At 37.8% G+C, this 25,888-nt stretch overlaps 1 protein-coding gene across 1 annotated transcript in view; it reads right to left on the bottom strand.

Moving 5' to 3' along the window:
- TENM1 (teneurin transmembrane protein 1) overlaps positions 1-25,888 on the bottom strand; it is a 1,173,786-nt gene that overhangs the window by 16,852 nt on the left and 1,131,046 nt on the right. The window contains exons 27-29 of the mRNA XM_077145946.1: positions 16,329-16,501; positions 14,982-15,217; positions 5,766-6,062 (exon numbers count right to left, since the gene is read on the bottom strand). Coding sequence (XP_077002061.1) covers positions 5,766-6,062; positions 14,982-15,217; positions 16,329-16,501 — 706 coding nt within the window. The remainder of the gene's footprint in view (positions 1-5,765; positions 6,063-14,981; positions 15,218-16,328; positions 16,502-25,888) is intronic.

The raw sequence follows: 25,888 nt of genomic DNA, 5'->3' as shown, positions 1-25,888 counted from the left end.
ATTAATAAAACAGAAAATAGTAAGTGTTGGAGCAGATGTGAACAAATGGGAACATTCATTGCTGGTGGCAATGTAAAATGGTGCAGATGCTGTGGAAGACAGTTTAGTGGTTCCTCAGAAAGCTAAGTATAGAACTATCATATAATCTGGTGATCTTACTACTACATATATACTCAAATGTATTGAAAGCAGGGACTCAAACTGATATTTCCACACTAATGTTCACAGCAGCACTATTCACAATTGCCAAAGATGGAAGCAACCCAAGTGTCTATCATCTGATGAATGGATAAACAAAATGGAACATTACTCTGCCTTAAAGAGGAATGAAGTCCTGACACATGCAAGAACATGGGTGATCCTTGAATATGATCATGTTGAGTGAAATAAGCCCGACATGAAAGGACAAATATTATATAAACTCACTGATCTGAAACAATTAGAATGAGCAATCTCATAGAGTCAGAATATAGAATATAGGTTACTAGGTGTGCTAGTTTGAATCTGTTATGTACCTGAGAAAAGACTATGCTCTTTGAATCCATTCTTATGTAGACCTGTTGTAGGTGGGATCTTTGGTTAGGTTGTTTCCATGAAAATGTGACCCACCCAATTCAAAGTGGATGTTAATCCTTTACTGGAGTGCTTTAAGAGAGCTCATGGAGAAAGAGAATTTAGACAGAAATGCTGCAGGAGAAACAAGCAAGCACCCATACAACCTCAGAGACATTTTGGAGTGAAGGATCAGCAGCTGTCACCATGTGCCTTCATTAGTGACAGAGGAGCCCTGGATGCCATCAGACTTTCTGCAGTGAAGGTATCTTCTTGTTAATGCATTAATCTGGATATTTCTGTGGCCTTAGATTTGTAACTTATAACTTAATAAATCTTCATTGAAAAAGCCAACCCATTTCTGGTATATTGCATTCTGTCATCTTTAGCAAATCAAAACACCAGGGAACAGAGTGGGCATTGGAAATGGGAAGTTAAGGCTTAAAATGTGCAGGGTTCTCATTTGGAATGATGGAGAAGTTTTGGTAATGGATGGTGGTGGTGATGGTAGCATAACATTGTGAATGTAATTAACAGTACTGAAATGTGCATCTCTAAATATGATTAAAAGGAGAAATGTAAGGTTGTATATATGGTAACAGAATAAATTTTCTAAAAATCTACTTAACTACCCTATACAAACAGTGAACCCTCAGTTACACCATGGACTTTAACTAATAGTACAGTTATAAAAATGTATGTAACAAATATTCTACACCAAAATAAGGTGTTGTTGGTGGGGTAGTAAATATGAATCCTGTATTTTATGAATGATTGTTCTGTAAAGCCACAATGTTTCCAATAAAAAATAAAGAGATAAAAGTCAACCAAAGGCTCAAATGCTTTGGCTTGTTTCACTTGTCAGAAACTGGTCTTTGGAAGTCATTGGGGGCTCTCCCAATACATTAATTATTCTGGGTTTCAAAGGTATTATTTACTGCCCACTGCAGAAAATGACAGTCTCGCAGTTGTTTTTTAAAAATTATTGCCAAGTTTCTATAGCAAAGAGAACTGATGTGAAGTTTTTTCATATAATTCTTTTGATTGCTTAAATAAGTTTAATGAAATCATCAGTCAATTCAGAAAAGAGAAACATAGGGTCATAGAAGAGGCTAAATAACTGCATATAGGACTGAACTTTAAGTTTCCAGTATACTTTTTATTATATAGATAGCCTAAAATCTTACAATATCTAGATCTTTAAGCTGCCTATAGCTAGTTATCTCATTTGGTGGTCAGATGGTGGTGCTACTGAAGTTGGGGTTATGAATTCAAACTCATGCATCCTCTTACATAATGCAGGCAACTTCACTACTCACAATGAGGAACTGGAGAAGGATCAGAACAAACCTTTCCTTATCCTGTAAATATAGCTCAGCACCAACATTCTGTTAATTATCAGCAGCATTTGTTTTTCATATGAAGGTCATCATTTGGCTTAAGATACATTATGCCCCATTGTCACCACTATTATTTAACATTACACTAGAAGTCCTACTAGAGTGATTAGGCAGGAGAAAGAGATAAAAGGCCTTCAAATAGGTAAGAAAGAAGTAAAACTTTCAGTATTTTCAGATGACATGATCTTATACTTGGAAAATCCTGAGAAATCTACCACAGAGCTACTTGAGTTAATAAACAAATATAGTATAGTGGTAGAATACAAAATAAATGTACAAAAATCAGAAATGTTTCTATACACAAATAATGACCTAACTGAGGAGACAATTAAGGAAAACCTTCCATTCAAAATAGCCACTTAATGAACCAAGTATTTACGAATAAGATTAATCAGGGACATAAAGGACCTGTACACAGATAATTACAAAACATTGTTTAAAGAAGTTAAAGAGGATCTAAACAGATGGCAAGATATCCCATGCTCATGGATAGGAAGGTTGAATATTGCTAAGATATCAATCCTACGTAAATTGATCTATAGATTCAATGCAATGCCAATTAAAATTCCAACAACCTATTTTGAAGACTTGGAAAAGCTAGTTATCAAATTCATTTGGAAGGGAAAGGAACTTCAAATACCTAAAGATATTCTAAAAAAGAAGAACAAAGTTGGAGGATTAACACTTACTAACTTCAAAGTTTGTTACAGAGCCACAGTGGTCAAAACAGCATGGTATTGGCACAAAGAAGTATTGATCAATGGAACCGAATTGACAGTGTTGAGATTGACCATCAAATTTACAGTCAATTGATCTTCAACAAGACTCTCAAATCTACTGAATTGGGACAGAATAGTCTTTTCAATAAATGGGCTTGGATATCAATAGTCAAAAGAATGAAAGAAGACCCATATTTAACACCTAATACAAAAATTCACTCAAAATGGATTAAAGACCTATATATATGAGACAGTACTATAAAATACCTGGAAGAAGACAGAGGGAAACATGCTCAAGACCTAGTAATGGGAGGTAGTTTCCTGAACTTTACACCCAAAACACAAGCAACAAAATAAAAAATAGATAAATGGGAGCCTCTCAGAACCAAAAGCTTCTGTGCTTCAAAAGATTTTGTCAAAAAAATGAAGAGGCAGCCTATTCAATGGGAAAAAAATATTTGGAAACTAGACATCTGATAAAGGTTTGATATCCTGTATACATAAAGAAATTATACAATTCAACAACAAAAGAATAAGCAACCCAATTATAAAATGGACAAAAGATATGAATAGATCTTTTTCTAAAGAGCAAACACAAATAGCTAAAAATTACATAGGTAGTAATTCTCTTTAGTTTTAAGGGAAATGCAAATTAAAACTACAATGAGAAATCATCTTACACCTGTAAGAATGGCTGCCATTAAACAAACAGGAAACTACAAATGTTGGAGAAGATATGGAGAAATAGAAACACTTATTCACTGCTGGTGGGACTGTATAATGGTACAGCCACTATGGAAGACAGTTTGGCAGTTCCCCAAAAAACTAAACATGGAGTTGTCAAATGAGCTGGCAATACCACTACTTGGTATATACCCAGAAGAGCTGAAAGCAGTGACACAAACAGAGATTTGAACATCAATGTTCATAGCAACATTATTCACAATTGCTAAAAGATGAAAGCAATCCAGGTGCCCATCAACAGATGAGTGGATAAACAAAATGTGGTATATACATACAATGGAATATTATGCAGCAGTAAGACAAAATGATGTCCAGAAGCATATGACAATGTGGATGAAGCTTGAGGACATAATCTTCAGTGAAATAAGTCAGACACAGAAAGGCAGATACTGTATAATCTTGATATCATGAATCTGGTAAAGATGACAATGTCAAGGCTCAGTTGAGCTGATTGAGTTGCTCTGAATAATGGGCAAAGAAGTGATCAGTTCCCAGACGGAAAGTCAATGTAACTTCCTCTGATATGTTCCTCTAGTATGATCTGGATGAAGATTTTGAGGACAGATGGCAAATGTGGTGCTCTCCTGCCCACATTACCCTCCCTCCTGCCCCTTCTTCTCTACTTCCTTTCTCCCTTCTCCTTTCCTCTCTTTTTCTTTTTCTCTTTTTTCTGCCCCTCTTTCTCTATTTTTCTTTTTCTTCCTCCGTTCTTCCCTAAAAATAAAAAATAAAGAAATTTTAAAAAGGGAAGAATTGTGCTTGTGTATATATACCACCAAATATCTGGATTCAGTTAATGTTGTCATAAGTTTGGTACTTTGTGGACATTAGTCATAGAATTTTGTGAATCACTCTTGTCATCAAAATTCAAAATAGGAAAGACTTACCTTATAAGTAAGCTATAAATAAGTCTATTTATAACCCATAGACTTTCTCATATAGTGTAAAGATTATAGATTTGATCAATTTCTTCAGCAGAAAAGGACAAGGGGCGGGTAACAGCAGAGGACTAAACTGTCCTCTGAAGTTTTTTTTTTTTTAATGCTGTATGGCAAGGGTCACTTTCATTCTTTTTCCATGTGAGTATCATATTATTGGAGCACCATTTGTTGAAATTGTTTTGTTTCTGTTTGTTTGTTTGTTTGTTTGTTTTTGTGATGTGCATGGGACGGGAATCGAACCCAGGTCTCCCACATGGCAGGTGAGAATTCTACTACCGAACTATCCTTGCACCCACTCCTCTGAATTTGAGAATGCCCTGACCCCCAAGTGGAGTTCCACTTTACCTCCTAGGCAATTCCACCTTGCAAGTTCTCTAGTGCCTAACTCTGGGAAATAGCAAAATAGTTTTATAATGGCATACAACCACTTGTACACTTTTTTTTTTTTAATGTTTGGGGGATATATAAAAAAGACCTGGCAACATACAGCACATATGCCATGAGAGCTATAAGAAAAAAAGCATTATGGCTTTTCTAAGAACTTTTAGGGGTTACCTTACATTGATTACCTTTGAATGCTTAAGGGAAACCCTTTTTCAATTTTCCTAGAAATTAATTTGAGGCTGATAAATTCATTTGAATGGATAGATTTGCAAACAAGAGACACTAACTTAGGAGATCAAACATTGAGATGGCAGAAAGATATCAATTCTTTTATTGTTACTTGGTACCGATCTGGCCAGAGATCATTTTACTCTGTAGGTGCTACTGTTTGACAAATGGTTCTTCAGGTGGAATTAGAATCCTTTCCTATTCCTACCAGGCATAGATCACAAGCTCCCATTAGGGTCACGAGTGGAGAGTTCCCATTACAGACACTACTGGAGACTCATTGCAACAAAAGACAATTATCAAAGAGGACTGACTGCCACCTCAGGCCAGTTTCTTTTGAAAATTAGTCTCCAAATGTATACAACTAAAATTTTACTGACTATACTAACAAAATTAGAATCTCTTATCCTCCAAGTACAAGGCTTTTACTAGAGCTGAGATACATTAATACACAATTTTATAATTTTCTAGCTATTTTACCTTGTATAAGCTTTCACAATAATAAAGATAGCTTTTCAAGAGCATGAACAAATTTGCTCAAATGAGAAGAAAGCTAAGCCATTATCCTGACTTCAGTTTGAAAGAGTACCTGGCAGAGTGTGGGATTGGAGAAAGTTTTTGGCTGAAAAACAGGTTCCTCTTATGTGTACAACACTTTTTTGTTACTTCTACCAAGCAGAATAGCCAGAACACAGAATTTTCTCCTGCAGGACCTCATCAAAGCAGGTAATTAGGATCATTTTCAATATTCTTATTTAGAATCTCAAAATTGTTTTTCTCTTTTCCTAGGTACTTACCTTTTCTAAGTATGTATAGCTCCAAATTTTCCCATCAGCCCAAGTTCTTGAAATTATTTTTCCACTCTGGTCATATTCCATTTTTTCATTCCATGTCCCTCTTTGAATAAATGTCACTAGTCCTGAAGGTGAATAAGTGATGTTCACTTCATTATATCTGCTTACAGGAGACCACAGTATGGGTCGCCCAGTCTGGTCGTAAAGAATTCTAAGGGTAAATTTTCGATGGTCATCATAGATCTTTCCTGTGCGGGTTATATGATCAAAATCTATGGAGAGTAGGTTTCTGTTATGGGCCTAGGGAAAAAGATACAAAATACATTTTAAGTACTGCCTTGGCTCCCCTCACCTATTGCATTCACAATCACAAAGCCTTTCCTTATTCTCCAACAATGGAATCTCTCTTGCCTTTGAAACCCCAGGGCTTCATACTCCTCAAATGGCACTTATCTTTCTTCTGCCACCAGACTATAAGCTCCTGGAGGGTAGAGACTATTTATCAACTCTTGGTGCTGTACTTGGCATACTCTAGGCCCTCAATATATGGTAGCTGAGTTGTTTTTTTTTTTCCTGTAACTCAAGTCTTAAGTGCACTACCACAATTTTAAATAATTACACAATCTTATTTTATGTGGGCCAGATGTCTACTAAGAAGTGGGGCTTCCTTCTTCCTTTTTACCAGGGCAGTATCTAGAACATAAAATGGCAAGGAATGCCATTAGAAATCAGAAGAAAGGAATACAGTGAGCACCCTCTAATTTATATAGTGATTCCTTCTTTGGCTTCCTTGTTCATCTGGACTTAGAGTTATATGACTTCGCATCTATCACAGGAGAACTCAGGCTGCTTCCCAGTTATGGAGCCCCTGTCAGCAAAATCTTCATATAGACTAGTAGGTAAACATGATAGATGTTAGTAGGTCCCCCAGCATTTGTAACGGTGGTACTAAGTGAGGTTAAAGCATGCAGTTAAATTTTGAATCCAAGTTTAGCAACAATCCATAGGTTGGGTTAGTTTGGGTTCTAAGCTTCTTCTGGTGCACACTAGCATTCTCCTAGAGCAGGCTTGTCTCAAGGCACTTCAGATGGACTCCGTGAAACACAGCACTCAGTGGTGCCAGACTGTGATGGAATTCAGCTGGATCTGTGAGATAACCAAACAACCAAATAACTGAATTACAGTAAAAAAGAAAAAAGCTAAAAAAAATGGCAAAAAACCTACAACTTTTACTGGTTTTTCAAAGCAACTGGACAACTGACCTGATTTTTTCCACTTTTTTTTTGCTAATAGTATCAGTATTTACTTAGAAAATTCAATACTCAAATGGTTATTTTATGCTTCAGATAAAAGAAAGTTGTACTTGATTTTAGTCACTAAGGGGAGTTGATTCTTGCTGGGAGGTGCACTGAAGAAGCCTCCATAGAAGAGAGGAAGGGTAAGCTTTAAATTTTTAATTGAATTAAATTTAATTTAATTTTATGTTTCCTTTTTAATTATAACTTTTTATTCTGAAATAGATTAAGACTCACAGGAAGTTGCAGAAATAGTACAGAATCCCCCATGTACCTTCACGTAGCTTTTATGGGCAGAACTTCTGATTTGGGCAGAGGGAAGCAAAGCATATCTGGCATGAATAAAATAGAATGAAAAATGAAGCCTTGAGGAATGTAACTAGCAATGGGCAGAGAATGAGGAGACATTTAATTAACTTCTTGTCCATGCACCAGTCATTTCTTCTATTTGGGACTTAATTTCCTAATCTGTGAAATGGGAGTGACAATACACCTTTTTAACCACTTAACTGGGTTAAGAATTAAATGACATTACATATACAGGTGTTCGGTAAACTATAAAAGTATTAGATGTTGCTGTTTTATCAATAATTACTTTTCTCATTTTGTTAGATCTTTGAATATTAGCCAAGGTGATTGTAGCTTGGCATGCTATATTCACATCTGTAAGAATTGTTAACATGATCCCAAACAACAAAATCTGGTTAATGTGGTAGGGGGAAAATTGAAATCGGGGCTTGACTACAGTAATCATAATCAGACTAAATAGATTCACTAGCTATTCAATTAAACTTTATATTGGTTTTTAACTTTTGTAGTCAAGGATCTCTAAATATCTGAAAGCTATGCACTGTATCCCTAAACAAATGCACGTGAGCACATATGCAGATATTTTTTATGAAATCTCAATATGTTTCTGAGACCCTCTGAAACCCAAACATGAAAACACTAGAGGGTCTCGGGATTCCAAGTTAAAAACTCGTAAGTTCAGAAGGAGTTTATATTTTAATGGTCTGGATAACTGCAAAACCAACATTCTTATGTAAGACTCTTCTTGCTCAGTAATATTGGGTGTTTTGATTTAAAAAATATTCCCCGTATATACACTAATTATAAAAGTTATGCTTTTTCATTGCATAAAAATATAAAAATACAGAAATACACAAAGGCAATATTTACCCGTAATTCCACCCTCCAGTGAAAATCACTGTCACCATTTTGCACTATCCATACATTTAAATAACACAACTGAGATTGTACTATAGTTTGTGTCTTGCTTTTTCAGTTAGTGTTTTACGTTGAGCATTCCTTACATTATTAAATATTCTAAATATATGTCTTTTAACGGTTGTATATGTTGCTACCTGATGAACATTTATTTATCCATTCCACTATTGTTGGAAATTAGTTTTTGTTTTCCATTTTTTCATTCATATCTCATGTTTTGTTGAACTTTCTTGTAAATAAATATTTCCTTAAGACAGAATGCTGTCAGTGTGATTACTGGGTCAAATAATAACATATTAAACACTCTTGATACAACTTCAAAGATTACTTTATAATGCCAAAGGTTGCACAAATTTATGCTGCCATTAACTTGTAGTGGGAGTATTCATCTCATCCTACTCTTAACAACATTGAATATTATCAGTTAGTAAACTGTTCCCATTATGAAAGTTGTAAAATAGAATGTTACTGTGGTTTAAATTTGCATGTATTTGATTAACAGTGTGGATAAATCTTTTCTAAAATATATTGCTGCATGTATGCATGTCTTCTTGAATGTTTACTTATGACATTTGCCCATTTTTCTACTGGGACATGATACTTTGCTTTTTAAACTTCTTTTGGTTTCAGTTTCTTCATTAGCCAAGTGGAACTATTGATATCTGCCTTTAACTTTGAGCATTTGCAAAAAAAAGGAGCAATCAAATATTCAAATACTCTATGCCATGAATTCTACCTAGAAGACCAGCGATTCAAATTATTTTGGGGGAAGTGCTGCTAGTCTCAGAGGCAAGTTTAATTGAGGGAATAGAGCCAGAGATTGGAATCATGATTCTTTAAACCATCTGTAGTCAATGTGTGCAGTGTTGTAGTGCATAAAGGTACAGGAATCTGCTGTTATCATCTAAAAGGTGATAGAAAAGCATATATTTCCTGTCTTTTAATACACAGGGCTTGCAAACCTATAAGAAACCAGGTGTTTTTCTTCAACAACCTTTCCTGTGGTTTTATAGCCACATATTTCCAACTGTAATGACATTCATTTACAATAGCTGTAAAATATCTATGTACTCCCAGAGATGGTTGTAACTGTTACAATTTGTGCTATAATGATAGCTAAAGAGCCAAAGTAACAAGTGATTTCCAGTTCAACTAAATTTGTGGTTTTATTTGTCTGATAGATTAACTTTATTACTCAAGAACACATTTCTTAATAAAGTCATTACAACTCCACAAGCAAGGATCACTGTTAAAAATCCACTACAAAACAAGCAAAGGAAAACTGCTTAATGTTCTTTTTCTGCTGTCAAGACTTCTGAAATTTTGTTTTTCTGTTTCTGGCTAATGCATCCTGATATTCAGATGCTACTGAAATACTAGTTCATGTAAAATATGACCAACAGCTGAAAAGAGATGAAAATGCCAGAGATTCCACCTCAATCCCCCAAGGAAGCTATGTGCAAGAAGGCTAGGAAGGAGAATGCTCTTCAAGGTGAGCTCTGCTGCCTCCTTTCTCAGGGTTTATATGTGCTTATGTGTCACCAGCTTGGATTGCAGGAATCAGAACTAGGCAGAACCCCACTGGCTGCTGAGGTCATGAGCAAGGTTGGGAAAGTTGCACTTTCATAAGTGTGGATCATCAATTTTTACTTCCATTCTTCCTCCAAACTGTCTACACCAAAGCAAGGGTTGAAATTTTGGAAGAATATCTAAGTTTAAAAGATTCTCCTTGGTCTCTTGTACAGAATGAGTTTGGCAATTGATGAACTCTATGTTGTGGTAAGAAATCTGAACTTAATTTCTGTTTAATAGGGGAAGAAGTATCTCTGCTTTAATTATCCTTTGATTACCCTTAGCTTTTTTTTTCTCTTTAATATAAAGCCTGTTGTAGACTCCAGCCTGAGTCTGTCTCAGGTGAGAAGTGAGAAAAAGTAAGGAGAAGGGATCAATGTTTCCTCACACTTGGATCAGGAAATAGGGAAGAGTGTGCCCATGGTGAATCATGGATAACATTGCCAGAAGAAATCAAATTGCCTGCAAAGGAGGGGTACAGGCAGAAGTTTCAGAGGAAAGTGTCCTTTGCTCCTTTCAGAGTTCTTTCCAGATGTTTCTCAGGAGTCTGTATTTTAACTGCTTAAGGTAAAGTCCCCTTAACTCTTCCAATTTGACACTCACTCAATTAGTAGGATAACAGTATATTAGGTTGATCTATAGGTAATTGCTGATGTTTGACTGTTTGAGGCCTGCAAAAATGGCAATTTTTATGGTCCTACTGAATATATGTGTGCAAAATGTGCTGAACACTGAGCTACACTCATTGCACAAAGAAAAAGTCTGAATTTTCAAGGACAGTGTCTATCTATATTTTAGTTCGCAATACAACTGAGTTACCTGTTTAATTTTTGCTGAAAAGCTGAGAAGGTGAATAAGTAAGATGGATCAAATATCCATATCACAGTTTGGAAGATGTGCTGCATTTAATTTCATGAAGTCAGGGAATGAAGAGAATGGTCACAGCCGATTTTAAATTAGCATGTGCTACTCTATTCTCGCTGGTTTTAAAGTAGTGTTGATTTTATGAAATCAGTCAATACATTAATTCCACAGATTTTTCTTTTATTGATCTCTCCAGGCTGACAATCAAAAGCTTACTCAGCCCTGCTTTTATTTCACAGAGTTGCTTTCAGATGAACAGGGCATATATTTAGTGTTAGTATCAGCTTCTATACTTATTCTGGAATTTCCTCCTCCTGTTTTTTTTTTCTTTTTTCCACCCAAGACACTTTCTTCACCTTGTCAGACCACAAAATCTTGGCATCAGAAGAGTTCTTAGGACCTGGGTCTTTGGACCAAACTACCTAGAATCAAATCCTGAAAGACTTAGCAGCTGTGTGACCTCTCTGTGCCTCAATTACTTTTCATCAGCAAAATAGGAATGATAACAATAGAACCCACCTAATATGGTGTTATGAGGAGTAAATGAGTTAATACATGGCATAATAAGATCTCAATGGATGTTACCTGCTGTTATTATGATTAATGGTAATAATACAAATATCACTGATAACAGAGATTGCACAGTCCATACCCCTCATTTTATTGGTGGGAGAAGAGATGCAAAGCGATGGGCATACTAGTTTTTCCTCAAAATCTTACTCATTCTTCTCACCTGATTTTGGCCACAATTTTTAACTTGGACACTCTTTGCACTATATTAATTTACTCTTGTTTCACATTTTCCTGCTGGTGAATTTATCTGTGTAGCCATTAGCAAATATTTAAAACTTTTATACCCAACTATAAATGCTTTATATATGGGAAATAGTGTGTTAAATAATAGTTTCTTTTTATTTATCTTAGTGAGGTTGACCCAAGATTAACAAATATAGTAGTTTCTATGATTTGAGGTCCCTAAGATTCCCCCGACCCCAAACAGTGAGACTGTCTAAAGGTCTTGATAAATGAACTTTCTTTTCTATAGTTGACTTCTTGGGGATAGAGGCATTGCTATTTGGCACTGAAAACAACAGATTTATTTAAAAATAGATGAATCTTTCTCAAATCAGGCTCGTATGTAAATTTCCACAAAATGATTCCCTCCACTAAACCTGAGAATAAGAAGTCAAAATAGTGTGAAGCAAATGAGAACTCTGACTCTGAGAACTCTGCATCTGAATGTACTGTCAGCAAAGGCGTTTTTTGAGAAGGGAGCGATATGCTGGAATTCCCTTGGCTGCTTCTCAAATTCCTTGTCATTTGTCAGACTAGGACCTTGTGTTTCAACTGGGCTTGTTTCCTCTTTCACAGCTCAGCTCACATATGTACACTCACAAGTTGCATTTAAGACCCAGCCTTCTCAGTTATCTTTGAGTGGAAAAAATCAATTGTGGGTGTTTGAGATTGTATTTTGCTTGTAAACACATAATCACCTTACTTGATTTCATGACTTTGGTTTGGAGTGATAAGCTTCCTGCATTTTTTTTTTTAAATAAAAGAGGCTGCAGTTCTGGGGCTTTGCTGTAACCTTATAAATCAATCCTTGAAATCTTTTAAAGAGCTCTGGGATCTAATACTGGGACAAATCTCATATAATGGCATTATTATCCATGGAAACAGCTAAGGTGCAATCTGGATGTAGTTCCTAAACCAGTCTGTTTTTGGTGAACTTCCAGTTCTTTTACAACTGTCTGTATTGTTATCTGACTCTAATTTCTCTATCATCCAGGGAAATGTATTTGTGGGGACAGATTGATGCAGCAGATGAGAACATATATGGACTGGATGCAAAAGTACTATGCAAGCAAGATAATTCATACACAACTTGGAGTGGGTGGGGGAAATGGAGTTTAAAAATAAATACAATTTTAGGATGTTAATGTGATTTATTTCACTTAATGGAGTAGGTGAACGATGGCCCAGAGGTAACAAATCCTTGCCAGGTTTAGGAGAGGGAATCATTTTGTGGAAATTTAGGTAAGAGCCTGATTTGAGAAAGATTCATCTATTTTTAAATGTATCTGTTGTTTTCAGTGCCAAGTAGCACAGGAGGAGTACTGCGCTAAGTGAAAATCTGCTTTTTAGTCCTGGCTCTGCTGCTTAATAGCTGTTTGACTTTGGGCAAATCACTTAACTTCTCTGGGCCTTACTCTCTTTATCTGTAAACTGGGAATAACAACACTTGATGGTTGTGATAATTAAATGAAATTCTGCCTATGAAAGCATTTTGTTAATTATAAAGCACTAAACATACATAAAGGGTTGCAATTACCATTAGATTTCTAAGTACATGTGCTGTAATACTACCTAGTCACTAAAGGCTCCAGTCTCCAGTCCCAGGACCTCAGGGAGTACCTTAGAAGTCACATGGAGGAGAAAGCTTGGATTTATTGCCCTTATAAGTCAATCAACAAATCTGCTCAACTGTACCCTAGGATGGGAAACTGGTCAAATTATGAATAGTGTTATCGAAATAGCACTTCACTCTACTCTTTACCACTAAAGAGTCCCCAAATATTTGTGACTACTAGTTTTCCATCATTAAGAACAAATTGGGCTATGAGGGATAAATTACAGTTTATACTCTCTTTCCTTTATACATATGGAGGGGAAAAAACAGAGCGGGTTTTCTCAAAGAACAGAAAATCCCAAAGTCATACAGTATATGATTTGGTTCATAATGTTTTATTAAGGCCATAGACTGTGTGTGTGGGGAGGGGGTCTAAGAGATCACTTATTTGATAACAATTTTCTGTGGTGTAACTGTGAGATTGATAAGCCATATGTACATAATTCTGGCTTTTATCTGGCATTACATTTTCATTTGACAGATGATAGAAATAAAGGCATTTTTTCAAGGCAGTTGTAAAACTAGATATTAAAACCAGGTCATCTGACTTCCTCAGCCAGGGTTCTATCCAGGAAATCCCATTTCTAGAAGAACTATGATAGAAACCCTCACTGCTACCCACCCAAAGAGGGTTTTTTTAAAACTATTTGGACTGGTTTCACTTCTCAATCCAGTGGCATATCTGATAAATATTCTGTTAGAGACTGGCCAATAGAATCAAACATTTAAATTGACTTGTACATGTAAACAACTTCAGTGGCTGTTAAAATAAAACAGCTGAAGTCTGAAGTTTTTGTCTATGTGTCACTAATAGAACTGATTGAAAATTGAGCACTGTTGAAGATTATTTTGTCCATATTAAGCCATCTGACTGATTTGACTGCTTCTTCCAGAAATTGGCTGATTGGTTGGCATTGCATATCCACAGCCTTAAGGTCTGCAATATTTTACTGCAAGTGGATTTAAAAATTCACTGTGAGGAAAGAAAATGCAAGCATTCCAAGTTCCCCAGGCACGATCAAGGTGCTCAAAGTAGGTCTGGCCTCAATAGTGAATGGTTGTTTACCTCAGGTCAGCAGTTGCTCTGAGGCTGGCACTGAATGTTACTATGTTTGTAAAGATGGTCATATCATCTTAAAATTGGTTAGTGTTCAAGAAAAGACAGGTAGAAAAGAATATTGTGGAGTTGTAGACTTCATGTGCTGCATAAAGGCAATTTTGACTGAGCGATCTCTCGTTAACTGTGGCAAACTGTGCTTGGTGAGGACTTGAAAGCTCTGTCATCTTTAATTTCCTGCTGGAAACTCTCTGAATAGTAGTACAATCTGAGTACTAACCCTTTACCCCCCTGGCCTTTAACAGGTATTTATTGCTGGCAAGATATCATTCACTGTATTTTACTTTTATTTTGCGTCTGTCCAAATGTTGCCTTATGTCTCACCTCCTTCTCTGTTTGCCTGCCTGATCTTTCCAAATAAAGTATAAACTACCTCAAAACAGGGACCAGGGTCAAGCTGGTGGACCTGATAACCATCTCTAGGGCATGCTGTGAGGGATACTGGAGGGCTTTCTGATTAAACACATTTCTACATCCAGACTTCTTGATGTCTGAAATTGCTGCTATTATAGCACTTTAGCTGGCTAATGACAAAGAAAGCTCCTATTAAAATACTCATTTAAGGATACTGAAACATTATCAGCCATTAATACCCTCTCCCAAGTTAGTATATAGTATAAGCTAGGCAGTCACTTTTAAAAGGTTTTGGAGAAATGGGGCTTTAGATTTGAGAGGTTCTGCATGTTTCAAAAATAAAAGAGAAGTTCCAAATCTTGTATAAGGTCAAGTCTCACCCTCAGCCTCCTTTCGAAAGCTGAAATGTTGCCTTTATTTTGCTCCTTCCTCTGTCGCCACTCGATGAGATTTGCATTGTGCTCTCCAGGCAATGAGATGTTGCATTTGCCCATGGTGGGGTTTACTGTCCCAGCCAGGATGTGGGGCTCTGAGCTGAGGCTGATCTCCATTCCACTGGCAAAGGTGACACGAAGTGAGCCATCTGGACTCACCCGATAGGTACTCTGGGTATTTTCTGTAGACATAAGAGCAAATGAGGAGTTGGTGGCAGGGCAGGGGGAGAAAGGGAAGAGCAGGAAATAGGAGACAAGTTTAGCTTTAGGGGAGGCAAGTTTGGGAAAGAACGAGCAGATGGGATGCTGTGGACCTAACTGTCTTCTGGGCTGAACATGTACTCTGAGAGGCAGATATGTTCTCTGATCAATTGGGTCTTGTTATTTTGACAGCTGGGGTATTTTGTTTCTTGGATAAAAGATTCTTGTCCAATACTGCAGCCTCTTTTTCATTTAAAAAAAATTATCTAACAAGCTCTTTTTCTGTCTTGTTGGGTTAGCCTGCTCATTTGATATGCTGGGAGCTAGAATGAGAAAAGTATGAAGGATGATGTTCAACTCAGCATCCTTAGCACCTGGGGATGCCATAACCATTGCTGTATCCCCCAAATGATAGCACTGATAAAAGTTGGCACTAATCCTTTTAGTGTGGATCTGAACATTGGATTGTTTTGTGCCTGGCCCCACAAGCTAACAACAGAATGAGTTCCTTAATGCCTGGGCACAGAGAAAACAATTTCTCTTGGGCTACTTCTCATTTAGTTTCCAAGATGTTCTTTCCAAATCCAATCTACCTAATCTCCTTCCTCCTTCCTTCCCTTCCTTCCTTCTTTTCTGCCTTCCTTCCTTCCTTTCGTTTTTATTTGAATAGAATGAGCTTCCACTTATATCCTTGCTTAGGGTGCATCCTAATATGTCTTTTTTATTTGCCTCTGACAGCATTAATCCAGAAGGCTAAACTCAGATGGGGCGCAGACTCCATTTCTTTAATATACCTCAGCCAGAGCCTGACAGAACTTTACAAACAGCTGGGTGTTAGGAAATGACTTGATGAAAGAGTGATTTGACAGGGTTTTAACTTCATTACTCTCACAGAGGTATGGGACCAAAGTTGCTATGTTAATTTGTGAAAGATGAATTTGTCTAGGTTTCACTCTCCAAAGTTGGAAAATTAGGGAAAAGTAGCCATATGTTCAGCCAGAAGTGAGTTTTATTTATTAACGTTATATAGTTTTGGAGATCAAAGCCAAAATAGATGCTGTTATACTCAGACAAAGTTGAAAATATACTTACCTTGTTTCAAAATATATATGGTACTAGTCGTTGTCAAGTTGGTTGACATGAGGACATTTTCGCGGTTGGAAGTATCTAGCTCTACTTTTGTCAACTTCTCCAGGTCACTGTGGAAGTTGCTGACCTCTCCAGTGGGAAATGTTACATTGGTCAGATGTCCCTCAGAGTCATACCTGGGGAATATAAACAATCTCCTTTGAAGCCTCTTGGAAGTGATAACAGGCCTTTGTAAAATAAGAATAACTTGGCAGCTAATACAATTTAACTTTGAGTGATAAGTATTATTAACCTTGTTCAATAAGAAGAAAAAGGTCAGAGAGATGATTAATCAAAAGAAGGTATATTTTTATTGCAGCTTCTGAGTTCTTAATAACTTCCTTGAGCTGTGCTGTTTTACAGAAAAAATATATCTGTTAATGAATCACCAAGGTGGAAAACTGATTTACGAATTATGTCCTGCAGTGTGTACGGTTTCAGGGAGGCCTGTGTGTGCAATTTGGGTCGATTCAGTTAGATGCAATGGGTTACAAAATCCAGAAGAGGGTGGTGTTGCCAAAGGAAAAGGAAGCATAACCGGGCCCCCTAAGTCTGAGAAGGCCAATAAAACTGACTTTGCATTGTGATAGGAAAATTATATTTACTGCTGTTTACGTTGCCAAATTTGAAATGAATGAATCATTCTTCCAACAAAATGAACAAGCAGAGAGGATAATAGAAACATACTCATGAAAACATTCTGGCACCCCCTATCTCAGTGTCACTTAAATTTTTTAAAAAACCTTTTTGGAGTATTATGTATAATGTTTTCTAATTTGCCTACATGAGTAAGAGACAAAACAATAATCTCCTGGAATATTAGGCAATAACCAATATCTAGAAATATAATCTAGTGAGTTTACTTTTTTTAAAAAAATCAAGAATTATTGGCAATCTCACTGTCCTCCAAATGGAAACTGCTTCCCTGAAGGCTTTTGATGTGGAGCTGTTCTTTTATTGCCAATAGAATCATGAAAAATAAACACTTCATTAAAAGTAAAGACATGCACTTGGAAACCCATTACTGTTTTCTTTGCAAGTTACAAATTACAAAAATTTAATCACTTTTATTTGCTTTTAAAATGTTAAACGATTATATTGTTTTTACCCAGAGTGAGCAGGATACAGCTGGGACACAATGGTGGAATCTGGCTCTGTTACCTTCTCCCCCCAACAATTATACAAAGTGGCATACTAATTCAGTGTTAAGCCACTAGGCTTTAAAGAAGTCAGGCTGGGTAGTTGCTCAAATTTTAAAACCTATGCCAGCATTTTGTGGACTTGGGGAAAAGGGCTGGACCTTATTTTACAGGCCACACACAATGCAGCCTCATGCTCAGTTCTGTGTGTGTATATACATAGATGTTTGTATGTGTACACACATTCACATGGGCATACACATTACCAATTATAACAGTTATGCATGTGAATAAAAATAACCTAACAGGTTAATTGACATAGACACACAAAGTCTTAGTTGTTTAATTGGATGCACACTTGGTTTAAATAAATTTTAGTCAAGACAGTTAATGTGTTGCTACTCTGCAGCTAAGGATTCCTTATCAAAGAAAGGCCGGGAGTTGCTGTCTGTGTCTGGGGAACAGCAAAATCCTTCGGCCTGCTCAACCTGTTTACTGATGACATGCTCCGGGGCTGCAAGAAGCAGGCACCCTACTGAGATGGAAATACCAAAGGGTTGGAAGCCTAGCTCATCTCCAATATTGTCTATCTGGTTTTCTTTTCAGGATCAAAAACTAAGTCCTATCTTTCTTCTCCCAAGGTACCAGTCTGCTTTTCCCTCCAGGAAGAAGTTTCCAGGTAGCAAATAGAAAAAAGCTGCTACATGCCTTCCCCATGAGAAAGACTACAGCCCCTCAGCTTGGATTATGCAGGAAGTTCCTCCTGTTTCTCATTCATCACAAACAACTCTGCCTCAGTGGTTTCCTTTTCCTGATTTGTAAGTGGTTTCCTCAACCCTGGGCAAGCACTCCTCATCACTGCTCCAGGAAATCTGACCTAAGGCACTATGGATGCAGGTTCTCTCAACGGAAGAAGTTTCCATCTTCCCCATTCACACTGCCCTTGTTTGAAACCAAAATTCCATATAAAGGTAAGGGCAGTGGTTGTATCCATTCATCAGAGCAAGATGACACAATCAAACCGATGCCAATTGAACCACCCGTGCACAGAGATACAAGGGGTAAAAAGTCCTGACAAACATTATCAGTCATCTATGGATAAATCTAGTTTTCTACCACTTCCCCCCATACCTTCTATCTTATTTTTTAATTTTAAACTTCCAAATCCACCAATTTTAACATTTCACCACATTTGCCATATCATTCTATCTTTCCATCACTCTATTTATCAATCCATTTTCTGAACACTTGAGTGTAGGCTGTATACATCATGTCCTTGAACATGTAATATTGCCATGCACATTTCTTAGAAAAATAATATTTACTTATGTAACCACCTTAAGTGCAGTTATCAATTCCAGAAATTTAACATTGATATGACGTTTACACTCCATATCCCATTTTTTCATATGTCCCAATAATGAATTTTTGAGCCTTCCCTCCTTTGTTGTGCTTCACCCAGGATGGTGTATTACCTTTAATTGTCCTTGCCTCTTAAGTTGCTCTTTCTTGCTTTCTTCTTTTAATTGTGGGAATATATATACAACATAAACTCTCCCACTTCAACCACTCCCAAGTGTGCAATTCAGTAGGGTTAATCACATTTGCTATGTTGTGGTACCCTCACCACCTTCCATTACTAAAATTTTTCTGTCTCCCCAAACAAAAACCATAAACCCAATTTGCATTAACTCTCCATTCCTCCTGTCCCCTAGAAACCTGAACTCTAATTTTTGCTTCTGTGAGCTTTCATAGTCACTAATATTTTCTTTGTAGTTACTATGGGGCTTAAATTTAACATCTTAAATCTTTAACAATCTCATTTGCTTAGGTTCAACCTAATCTCATTAATATACACAAACTATGTTTCTATATCACTCTGTCCCCCCACCTTTACATGGTTCTTGTCGAAAATTACATTTATACAATGTGAATCCAAACCCAATGATATATCATTGCATTCTATTTTATCTTGCGGGAAGTAAAAAGTAGAGTTATAAACCAAAAATACAATAGTACTAGCATTTGTATTTACCCATGTCATCACCCTTAATACAGATCTTAATTTCTTCATGCAGCTTTGATCTAGTGTCTGTTGTCATTTCCTTTCAACCTGCAGAATTCTCTTCAGCATCTCTTGGAGGGTTGGTCTAGTGGTGATAAACTCTCTCAGTTTTTGTTTATCTGGGAATAACTTAATCTCTCCCTCATTTTTGAAAGAGAGTTTTGCTGGATATGGTTCATGGTTGCAGATTTTCGCTTTCAGTGCTTTAAATATGTCATCTCACTGCCTTCTTTTCACCATGGTTTCTGATGAGAAATCAGCATTTAATCTTATTCAGGTTCCCTTATACGTGACATGTTGCTCTTTCTTGAAGTTTCTGGCATTCTCTCTTTTTTTTATTATAACATGGTATGGTATGATTCTATTTGGGCGTATCCATTTGGATTTCACTGAGCATCTTTGATGTGTATATTCATTAAATTGAGAATGTTTTCTGCCATTATTTCTTTGCATATTCTTTCTGCCTCTTTATCTTTTCTGAGATTCACACAGTGCATATAATGCTACGTTTGATAGTGTCCTACAGGGTTCTCAGGCTTTGTTCATTTTTCTTCATTCTTTCTTCCTTCTGCTCTTCAGACTGCATGATTTCAATACTATTATCTTGAAGTTCACTGATTCTTCTGCTTGTTCCTATCTGCTATTAAAATTTTGAATTTCTGTTACTGCGGTCTTCAGGCCTGTTTGGTTTCTTTCCATAATTTCCAACTCTGTGTTCATCTATCATTTTCCTGATTTCTTTTAGCTTTTTGCCCATGTTTTCCTTTAGCTCTTTGAGCATATTTGGGCCATTTTTTTCAAAGTCTTTGTCTGGTATGTTCCAAGTCTGGTCCTACTCATTGATGGTTCTAATGCTTTTATCTTCTCCTTTGCCCGGGCCATGGCTTCCTGTTTCTTTGTATGTTTTGTAACCTTTTTTGAAATTTAGATATTTTGATATGTTAATGTATTATCCCTGCAATTTAGATACCGAGGCATCTGTCCCTTAAGCTTTTTTTTTTGGCATGGGCAGGCATCGGGAACTGAACCCGGGTCTCCGGCATGGCAGGTGAGAATTCTGCCACTGAGCCACCATCACACCTCCCTGCCCCTGAAGCTTTTATCTAACTAATTATGACAGAGCTTTCCTTGAATGCCAGAAGTTAACACTGCCCTGATGCTTTCTACATATAGGTCCTGTCTTGGGCAGATACATGTGTCCCTGGGAATTCCTCCATTTACAAGGATATGAATGTCCCCTCTTCCTTAAGAAACAGTTTCCTCATAGTCCAAGGCACTGAACTATATGTCCTATAGTCACAATCACTTTCCTCATGCAGCCAATTGACTTCTTTCCAATAGCATTTCGTAGGAGAGCTTGCTGAGCTGCCTTTTACACACAAGGCAAGTTCTGGGACAATGAGTCCTTCAGGCCACCACCAGACATACTCCCGTTATGAGCATGAGTGCTACTTTGCTCCCTCTGGAAATGGGACCAGGGACTCACACTGGAGGCACACCCAGAGAGGTGTGGGCGAGGGGCCAGTCAGGGTGACTTGAGATCCTACTGCTTATAAGTGTCCCTTTTCTTGATTTGGCACTTGTCCTGTTACTGCATTCCTTTAAATGTTTTCTCGAGTTTTGAGAAAGATGTTTCTGCCAGTTCTTGCTGGTGGTTCAAAACTATTGTAGGAGTAGGGAGCCTTGAAGCATCTCACTCTGCCATCTTGATTGGTTTACAGCCTTACTGTTCTGGTTTGCTAGCTGCCGGAATGCAACACACCAGAGACGGATTGGTTTTTAATAAAAGGGGATTTATTTTGTTAGTTCGTCAGAGGAAAGGCAGCTAACCTTCCACTGAGGTTCTTTCTTACGTGGAAGGCACAGGATGGTCTCTGCTGGTCTTCTCTCCAGGCCCCTGGGTTCCAACAACTTTCCCCAGGGTGACTTCTTTCTACATCTCCAAAGGCCTGGGCTGAGCTGCAAGTGCTGAGATGAGGAATGCCGAGCTGCTTAGGCTGTGCTACGTTGCACTCTCTCATTTAAGCACCAGCTAATTAAGTCAAACATCACTCATTGCAGCAGACACGCCTCCTAGCCGACTACAGACGTAATTAGCAACAGATGAGGTTCATGTACCCATTGGCTTATGTCCACAGCAACAAGACTAGGTATGTTCACCTGGCCAAGTTGACAACTGACTCTAACTAACACACTTACTAATACCTTTTAAGCTAAGCCATTAGTGCTTGTTGTCTGTGATCATATATCATCAAGCCTATTTCCAAGAGCATAGGTACATTCCTACATATTTTGGCTCTGCATCATCATTCTCAAATTGACAATAGTATGTTCAGAGAGAAAAGCTAAACAGTCCTGGATAAGACAGTTATTACCCAGATATATGTAGATGGGTGGCTGCTGCTTGGTCCTTTTCTGGTGAAGGAGGCAATGATGTTGGGGATAAGGTGGCATTTCCACAGCCCTTTCTAGTTGCTGGGTATCTAGAAAGGTGTATTGCTGGTTTACTTTCTGTGGCTGGACAGACAACCTTATTTGAAATGCACATTTGACTGTAAATTTATCAGAAGCAAAGCACACTCTCCCTGCCCCACTCACACTGCTGGTCAAGACAAAGAAGCTGCATTTGATCATTTCTGAAATGTGGTATCTTTCATGGGCTCAATCTTTCATATGGCCTTGAATCAAAAGCTTACAGGCACATCTCTATTCTGCAGGATTATTTCCAAAAGAAGAGTGACAGGTAGATATACACATCAGTGGATAATTCCCAAAACTTTGGAAGGAATACTCAAAGTGGATAAAAATAAAGGGAGCCTTTGATTTCCTATAGCTTGCTTGAATTTTTTCCCCTCATCACAGGGGAATACATGCTTCTAGACTGAATATAAAAGAAACAGGTTTAATCAAAATCTTTTATGATGTGTGCTTCCCTTTGGTGCATGCTTCCTTTGGTGTAGAAAGTACAAGCCAATATGCTGCAGCTGATCCCCTCAGGCCACAATGTGGTGGCAACCCCCCCTCCTTCCTCCAACTGGGGCATAGTACTCACCTTCCCAGGTGCACACATTCTGGCTGATGTATGGTGCAGTCTGGCAATAACTGCGCCTTCATAATCATCTTGAGCAAGTTTGTTAAGAGGAGCTTTGCCATCAAATTTCCTCTCCCTTTACCTGAATTTACAAAACTCCACTGTGAAGATCCTTCAGGGCAGTGATCAGTGAAATACTAAGTGCACTTACTTTCTCATTCAGCACTGTGATAGGTTGTGTGCATTTGCACTTGCAAGCATTTGTGCATGCATGTGTGCACATGTACGTGTACACACATATACACACACACACACACACACACACACACACTCCCATTGAGAAAAGGAAACATTTTTAAGGAAACTAAGAACTAATTCTTGTCTTTGAGGAGCATATAGTTTAGTTGGGTAGATGATATCAACAGATCATTAAAAATATACTTGGTATGATATTTTCTCATTTGGGATAGCCTGCACTTTCCAGTGAGGAAAATTTAAGCCAGTGTTGAACTGGGCAGAGTATAAACTAGAAGTGTCTCCACTTTTGCATTTAAGAAACTATCGAGAACTACAGAAGGAGAATTCATTACTTATTTTTTTACAGGAAATATGAAAGAGTCATACTCTCTTTACCCTTTTATGTCAGGAGCATTACCAACTCATTATATGTTTTTAGGAATTACTAGATTCCTCCTTTCCTTTCCAATAACTTCTTTTGGCTTTATATGATTCAGGCCCTAACCCATAATACCCTTCTAACTTCTCTTGCCTTTTACTCAATATATATCAGAGTCTTGTGTACAATGAAATTCAAAGTCTAGTAGGGCAGATAAGATATGCACACAAATAACTAATTCTAGAATACTGTCATATACTTATGTAAACAAGGTGCTGTAGAAACTCAGCAGAGACTGGGGTCATTTCCAGCTGGGCTGAGCAGGAAAGGAGGAGGAAGAGATGGAGGTAGTAGTGTTTGAATCCTGGAAGGATTTTGATATGTAGAGATTAGGGAGGGGAGGAAAACATTCCAAATAGAGGCAATGGCATGGAGAAAAAGCATACATATGGAATGAATGTCTACTGAGGGTGATGGATGCCTGGAGCACAAGGTCCTGTGAAAGGGTAATGGGAGATAAGGCTGGTGAGGCATATTGAGACCAGAACATGGTGAAATTGACATAACAGGCTCTACAGGTAAGCACAGAGTAAGGTGAAAAATGGGAGGCATAGGAATCTTTTCAGAGGGAGAATAGTATGGTTAAAGCAGTGCTTTTGTGGCAATAAATCTTGAAAGGGTAAAGAATGGTGCAGGGATACTTTTTAGGAGTCTGTTGCCCTGATTTGTGGAAGAGAAGATGGCAGCCTCTTGCCTTTATGAAATATATTGTGATTGTCTATCATTGAGACTTCCGTTCTTCACTGGACTGTACACTTTCAAATCATTAGAGAGAAGGCACCATGTCTCCTTCATCTCTGTGTTCTCAGTGCCTGACACATAGTAGATTCTCACAACATATATTTGTAGAATAAATGAAATAGGATGTTGCCAGTGGAAATGGAAAAGATGGGGTGAACATGAGAGCCAATGTGAACAGAGAACAGACAGAATCATTAATCATGGTGTTGGGACGTCACACTCGGCTTACAAACATGTCCTATGCAGCTAAACTGCTCTGCCAGCATCTGAAAGATTTTTCTGCCAGCAGCCTCTGTTCCTTCTGTTCACTGTCTGTCTTTATTGCAGTTCTCCCCAGCATTACACCCGACCATTCTACTTGTCCTGCTGTTGATCTTTGGTGTCAAGGGCACAAAACACAGGGAGGGGTGACTGAACGAGAGAGTCTTCGTCTCTGGAGACCTGAAGGAAAAGTTAACAAATTATGTATTCTTCTAGCTTAATTAAAATCATTCACCTGGCTGGAGGCAGTGGGCTGGAGCAGATGGTGTCTTAGTTCCTTCCCTACTCTGAGATTCTTAGAAACACTTTGATGTGTTTGGACTGACTTGTCATTTACCTAACCATTCTGCATGAGATTCACGTCCTATCCCCAGGCAAATATCTCTCCTAGGGACACGGCTTATTTACCTTGCCCCCACTTCCAATCTTATTAGGGAGGAGAGGGAATCTCTCATCAGCCAACCAAGCTAAAACTGAGCATTTGTAAAACAGCCTAGAATTAACCCAGAGCTGTGATGGCTCTTCCAACTTGTCTGTGAGTGATTTTGGGTGGTGGTGGCGGTGGTGATAGAATGTGCTAAAATGTTTGGAAACAGAGAGGAGGCAGAAGACCAAGGATCAAGAGATCTTTCAACACAGAGTCTTTTTGGAGTGGTGCAAGAAAAATGGAATTGTGAAAATCAATGTGCTGGTTTGAAAGTGTTGTGCACCCCAGAAAAGCCATGTCCTTTAATCGTAATTCCATACTGTAGGGTGGAAAACATTGATTGGATTGTTTCCATGTAGATATGACATGCCCAATTGTGGGTGTGACCTTTTGATTACATGGAGATGTGACTCAATCCATTCAAAGTGGGTCTTGATAAATTTATTAGAGTCCTTTAAAAGGACTCCCCTTTAAAAGGGGAAACATTTTGGAGAAAGCTCAGAGCTGACATGGATGGAGATGTTTGGAGATGCAGAAAGAAAATGCCCCTGGGGAAGCTGTTTGAAGCCAGAAGCCAAGGGAATAGCAGATTCCAGACATGTGCCTTCCCAGCCGACTGAGGTGTTCTGGACCCATAGGCCTTTCTTGAGCTAAGGTATCTTTCCATGGATGCCTTAGTTTGGAAGTTTTATGGCCTTAAAAATGTAAACTTGTAACTTAATAAATTCCTTTTTGAAAGATCATTCAATTTCTGGTATATTACATTCTGGCAGCTTTAGCAAACCCAAACAATCAATGAACTCTTTAAACAAGAGCACACAATAAGAGCCCAAACACGACCAGTGCACAAGATATATTTTAAAACCCCATTTGGATTATCCACTGTTTAAGGTTGTCTGTATCATTTCTCTTCTTGATCACTGCAGATTAAAAATTCAATGGTTTAGCTGTCTCCACATGGCAGTCCTCCATCCTGCCAAATTTTGTTTCTGTTTCTCTCTCTCTCCCACTCTCCCTCTATTTCTCATCTCAGAGCAGAATTTCTATTTCTACCTTGGCAAACAGTTTGTACACTTTGACTGAAGAAAGAAGCCTTCCTCTTACCTTAGAGAAATACTCCAGTTCTTTTAGAAGGGCCTGGATCAGTGGCTCAGCATGGCTAGTATACTGGGTCCAATTCTATG

This window comes from Tamandua tetradactyla, chromosome X (assembly GCF_023851605.1).
Source record: "Tamandua tetradactyla isolate mTamTet1 chromosome X, mTamTet1.pri, whole genome shotgun sequence".
In the NCBI taxonomy this organism is placed as follows: Eukaryota; Metazoa; Chordata; class Mammalia; order Pilosa; family Myrmecophagidae; genus Tamandua; species Tamandua tetradactyla.
This window is presented reverse-complemented; position numbering and strand designations above follow the sequence as displayed.